Here is a 6,000-nt window from a genome sequence, read left to right on the forward strand (position 1 = left end):
ACTCTCCACTGGTTGAACTCAGTCAGGGTGCTCAAACACATTGCACTTCCATTTGGTGCTTCTAGAAGCAACTTTACCTTTAAATAAAACGTTACACATGGCAGAATTCCAGTTGGGAGTTCCTCTTTTAAATGAGGAAATTCAAACCCATTCCTTAAATTAGTTTACACTTGCTTGCACATGGTACATTGGAGACTTGCAGTTGCTGAATGTGGAATGCACAGATGGCATCCTGATCTTGTAAATTCTTATGGGTAAATGCACAGCTATTATGACTCGAGTGCACTTGCTATGCAGTTTGATTGTTTTCAAGTGGCATTTTAAATGACTAATTTATATAGTATGTAACTGTTTCAGTAGGTTTGATGTTGAGCTCAGTTGAACAGCCACACAACAGTACTTCTGTCCAACATACAGCAGTGATTCAGAGCAGATTTTCCTAATTGATTTGTGTTTGTGTGTGTATCAGGTATTTGACAGACTTTCAGCCAGTGCAGTGTTTGGGACGTGGTGGATTTGGTGTTGTGTTTGAGGCACGCAACAAAGTGGACGACTGCAATTATGCCATCAAGAGGATCCGTCTGCCCAACAGGTATCAATCAACACAAAACATTAGCGCTCCATAAAACTTTCATTTGGGATACAGGTGTGTACATGTTTGTCTTTAATGCGGTGTTTGTGATTATAGGGAACTGGCCCGTGAGAAGGTCATGCGAGAGGTGAAGGCTCTAGCTAAGCTGGAACACCCAGGCATCATCCGTTACTTCAACGCTTGGCAGGAGAGTCCACCCCAGGGCTGGCAGGAAGACATGGACAAATGCTGGCTCAAAGACGCCAGGTGCGAAAAATGGCCTTGAACGTAAACCTGGTGACTTTTGATAAATCCAGAGTTGTTGCGGTCATGGATAGCCAGAGAATTTTTAAAGTCATGGTGATTTCTAGGCCTTTAAAAGTTGTGAAAAAGTTCTCTAGCAATTTTTTATTTTTTTTTAAGTTATACAGTGTTTCATTGTTATGAATTTTTAGAGATGTTACGGTGTCTATAAATTATTTATTTATTTTTTTAATCGTACGAAATTTTTACATTGAATTTAAAATGAAGTCAGATTGCCTAGCACATTTCTTCTTATAATGTTATTGTTGCTTAATAATTTTGTGGAAATCCATGATACACCATGATTCAAAAGTTTGAAGTAAGATTAAGATTTAAAAAAAAAATGCAGGTAGGACGCATTAAAATTGATTGAATAGTGACAGTAAAGACGTTTATAATTTTACAAAAAAGTTTTTACAAAAAATTGTTTTATTTATTTTGAAATGTTCTTTTGAATTTTCTTTGTTTTTAGTTTTATTATTCGACAAATAAAAAGTGCATTTTTTTTTAAATTATAAAATTAAAATCTGGTGTATCTTAGTGAAGTAAGGGCATTAACTGGAAGGCTCCTGTTCTTAACTCCTACAGTAGCGCTGACTGGCTGCTGAGCTCTCCTGACCACATGGAGGCGTTCTCAGTTAAGGTTCCTGTGCTCACTCCTTCTCCAGTGGACTCCTCATGCATGTGTGCGGCCGGTGGGGACATGAGCGTGTGCGTCGGGGATCAGGTGTGTGTGGAGGGCCTGGGGCCCGACAGTATGATGTCAGAGCGGGACAGTCAGGCTGACCCAGACGCTGTCGTGGAGGTCTCGGATTCCCCACACTCCTTTGAGCTCTGCCCTCCCCGCACAGTTACTCACGGCGACTGCACTTCTTCCTCCTTCGATATCGTCTTCGAGGACTCGGGCTGTGAACACCAGGACAATGACAGTGACCTCAGCGGAAGTACACCAGTGCCACCTGCGTGCCTTTCACAGTCTGACTCCAAACCTCAGAGTAGTGTATCAGCGGGACCCCCCGCTTCCTTACCTTCAAGGCCCACCTCTTTGAGCCTGGCCCCCAGCACCCCCTGTCCTGCCACGCGGCCCCTGCTCACACCTAAGGTCTACTTGTACATTCAGATGCAGCTGTGCAGGAAGGAGGACCTGAAGGACTGGATGGCTCAGAGGTGTCTGCCTGAGCTCAGGGAACACGCTCAGTGTCTGGACATCTTCCTGCAGATCGCAGAAGCGGTGGATTTCCTGCATGGCAAAGGGCTTATGCACAGAGATCTTAAGGTAGGTGCTGAAAAGGAAACGTGCTTGCAATGAGTAGGAAACAAAGCAGGCTGCTCTTTCATTTTCTTTTCTTTCTTTCTTTTTTTCTCTCAGCCATCTAATATCTTCTTCACAATGGATGACGTGGTGAAGGTGGGAGACTTTGGACTGGTCACTGCCATGGATCAGGAGGAAGATGACGAGGAGCTGAGTACCCTCGCACCGATGCCAGTCTATGCCCGTCACACTGGCCAAGTGGGCACAAAACTCTATATGAGCCCTGAACAGGTCAGTTCCAGTCACACAATTTAGTGTGAAAACAGTCCTGATGGTTTAGCATTAAACAAGCAAAGCAAAACGAAGAAATTGCATGGCAGGAGATAAAAACAGCTTAAAGGAGGTATAATATAACATTTAGGATCACAAGAGTCACATTTTAGGATTTGAATGTCATAGAGACTTGGGCCAGCTAGCAACTACTGTACATATCACATGTCTAAGAACACCTCAACAGACTCATTACAACATCCTAGTAACCACCCATAATACTACAGTGACATGTTTATGGCCAAGTACCATATATATATTTTATTCTGATGTAAGATGTAAAAATATATTTATTTCAAAACTATTTTTCCCTTCGTCTCTTCCTTGTCCCTCTGTAGATGTCTGGGAATTCTTATTCTCACAAGGTAGACATATATTCCCTCGGCCTGATTCTTTTTGAGCTTCTCTATCCGTTCCGCACCCAGATGGAGAGAGTCAGGGTAAGACCATTGTTCAGATGTTTGGGGCCTGTAAGACTTTTGTTTTTGAAAGTAGTCTCTTACTATCAACTTACCGTGGCGGCCATTATTTGATCAAAAATACAGTCATAATAAAAATATTGTAAAATATTACAATTATAAATGTTTTGTTTTAATATATTTTAAGTAATTTATTCCTTTAAAATATTTTTGTAGCAATATAACTGTATTTACATTTTTTGTTGAATAAAAGTATTAAGCTAAATTACTGACCCTAAGCTTTTGAATGCTTTGAACTCAATTAAATGCAATAATTAATTTTTTATTTATTTTATTATTTGATTTATTAATTATTTGTTTTATTATATTTATTTATTTATTTATATTTTTTTTATTATAGTACCTTTTTTTTATTTTACCAAATGATAAAGATCTAACTGTTTTTCTTGCAGACTCTCACAGAGGTCAGAGCACTGCAGTTTCCTGCTGCTTTTTGTAAGGCCAATGTCCTGGAAGTAAGTTTGTGTTTGTTTGTCTATACTGCTGGGTATTTTACAATGGATGTGGGAGGTGGAGTGGGAGTGACCTAACAATTGGGAAATCCTAAAGATGTACAACACTTCTGGTGCCCCCTATAGGTGCCAAGATACAAGTACAACATCAGCATCTAATAGTCTAATATTTTCCATTCATACAGCAGCAGAATTCAGTTGTTAGACCCGTTTTAGAATAAAACATTTAGAATGTTAAATCAGCTGTATTTGTATAGGACACACCATTTTATATAAATATATTATACATGCATTCATATATTCATACATTACAGATGATTGCGCTCAACTCCGTAGAATAAAGGTTTGTTCTCTCACCATTTTCTATTGTGAGAATAATAAATGTCTTGCCTTTTGGTTATTCGTGGTATAACGTGGTTCTCAGCTATTTTAACTCAAAGTCCCCATGTAGTTAAACTTTTAAATGTATTTTTACATGAGATATTATTGTGTATTTTTCCACCCATTAATATCATTGTGTTTGTGTTTCAGGCTCAGATGGTGTACTGTATGCTGTCCCGAGTGCCTGCGGAGCGGCCAGAGGCGTCAGAGATCACAGAGGCCCCTTTGTTCCAGAAGCTGGAAGTTCCCTGTAGAATCCGACAACGCACTCGAACATACAGCGCTTCATCGGCTGGACGACCGTCGCGACAGATCTCCTCCTCAAACTAGAACTCCCACTCAAAGACAGACACATGCTGTGCCTCATCTGCGGGATGACAAACACAACCAGTCACCACCTCTTAGAACGCACATCAATCATATGAAGAGCAGATAATCTGAGCCCAACTAAACAAAAGATCATTCCACAAACCTCTACAACTGGAACCAAACACGTCGTAACCATTCAGTGATTTGCAATAAGTCCCCATTGCATTTCTTTCAACTAATATTTGACCAACATTTTAGCACTCCCACACACACACTTGCTGTAGGAGGAGAGTTGTTGTTTTTCCAGTGCTAACGAATGTTGCCTTTGGATGCCGTTCACTCTGCATGTCTTAAACGGGAAAGTTGTGTGACGCGTGCTTTCCTGTCCGAACAGAAAGTTGTACGAGTTATTTTTCTCCTCTAGTGTAAATAGGCTAAAAAAAGAAAAACAGGAGAGGCTTTGTGTGTTTAAGGGTGCTCGTTCAAGACTGAACGCACAGGTTCAGAGGCATTATAGCCACTCGCTGTGACAGTGTTAGAGGCTTATGTGCACAGTACTTGATGAACGTGAATCTGCGTATGACTGAGCGGATGTGGAAATATTCAAACTGCCTTTAAGCTGGACTTTAAGACATGAATGACACGTTTGTGACGATGGTCAGTATGAGACTTTAAACATCATTCTGTAAAATACTTAGTCATTAGCACCCAGAAAGGTAGTTTACTGTATTTCAAATAATTTTGAAACACATTTTTCTTAAAAAAAAAAATAATAATAAAAAATAAAAAAATCTGAATAAGAAGTGGTTTGACTTAATCACACAATAAGAAAGGATACAGCTGGAGGAATCACTTTCAACCAAATATTCAGCACACACCCTTAATTTTAACGTATCAGGTAATTACTGATTGTGTGAAATTTTTTTTTTTTTCTTACCAATTTTGATTTAGAGGGACTCAATTTTAGTTTTTTGTATATGATGGAATTTTCTGTATAGTAACTGCCTACTTTTTTTTCAATTTCTATGGACAATTTTCCTATGAATTGTTGTCAAAGTTTGAGAGAATGGCGATAAGAGTGGATCTTTATAGTCTCTGGTAATGGATTTGATCTCTGCATTGGGTGCCTCTGCACCTTTAGGTGCCGCTTCTTTATGTATGTGAATACGGGCCTTTATGCTGCAGAATGGACATGAAATTCTGACCTTTGACCCTTAATCAAGACGACTGCGTCCTGTAATCCATGTCAGGGACCACATGTGACCCCTTCACCTTTTAACCTGTATCTGTGACCCCGGCCCAGTGAAGAGAGCAACAAGTGCTGATCCTGATGTGTAGATCACTGTGGCAAATCCTTCCAGATCTTTCCCTGCCTAATGATCTTCTTCAGTCTCTTGGTTTAAATCTGTTTTATTCATGCCTGGTTCACTGTCGTTAATGTAGCATTTGGTTCTGACAATTCAGTTTCTCCAGTGTTTTTCAGATAATTTTTTGTAATCCCACTTCATGTTCTTTAGCTCAGCCATGTCTCTTGCCATCTTTGTAAATATGTTTATTTGTTTTTATTTATGTTGAGTACAAAAATCAGTCCACTGGATTGGTTGAAGTATAAATAAGGTATATGAATGCACTTCATCCAGTGGAGTGTGTTGAAATATTGTGACTTCTTACAAGTCAGAATTTAATAAACCTTCTATGATGTTTGTAAAAGTGCTTTGTTTTCATGCTTTTCCAAGTATCGTTTTAAAAAACGTAAAACAAAGGATTTCTAAAAGTTTTGTTTCACTTTTATTTCTAATGTTCGTTTGTTTGATGTTTGACTTGCTGAATTCAAATATCATATTACTTTTTGAGTCATTAACTACTCATGAAAACTAAAACAATGTTGACAATTTATAAAAGCTAATCTGTTATTACTCATGC

General features: G+C 39.0%; 1 protein-coding gene across 2 annotated transcripts in view; it reads left to right on the forward strand.

Moving 5' to 3' along the window:
• Nucleotides 1-5,787, forward strand: part of LOC128026357 (eukaryotic translation initiation factor 2-alpha kinase 3) — a 29,604-nt gene extending 23,817 nt beyond the window's left edge. For both annotated transcript variants that reach the window (XM_052613419.1, XM_052613420.1), the window contains 7 exons: nucleotides 470-592; nucleotides 689-838; nucleotides 1,463-2,150; nucleotides 2,244-2,417; nucleotides 2,795-2,896; nucleotides 3,328-3,390; nucleotides 3,919-5,787. In XM_052613419.1, coding sequence (XP_052469379.1) covers nucleotides 470-592; nucleotides 689-838; nucleotides 1,463-2,150; nucleotides 2,244-2,417; nucleotides 2,795-2,896; nucleotides 3,328-3,390; nucleotides 3,919-4,098 — 1,480 coding nt within the window. In that variant the 3' untranslated portion in view covers nucleotides 4,099-5,787. The remainder of the gene's footprint in view (nucleotides 1-469; nucleotides 593-688; nucleotides 839-1,462; nucleotides 2,151-2,243; nucleotides 2,418-2,794; nucleotides 2,897-3,327; nucleotides 3,391-3,918) is intronic.
• Nucleotides 5,788-6,000: the final 213 nt, after the last annotated feature.

The sequence above is a fragment of the Carassius gibelio genome, chromosome A13 (assembly GCF_023724105.1).
Source record: "Carassius gibelio isolate Cgi1373 ecotype wild population from Czech Republic chromosome A13, carGib1.2-hapl.c, whole genome shotgun sequence".
NCBI classification, from domain to species: domain Eukaryota; kingdom Metazoa; phylum Chordata; class Actinopteri; order Cypriniformes; family Cyprinidae; genus Carassius; species Carassius gibelio.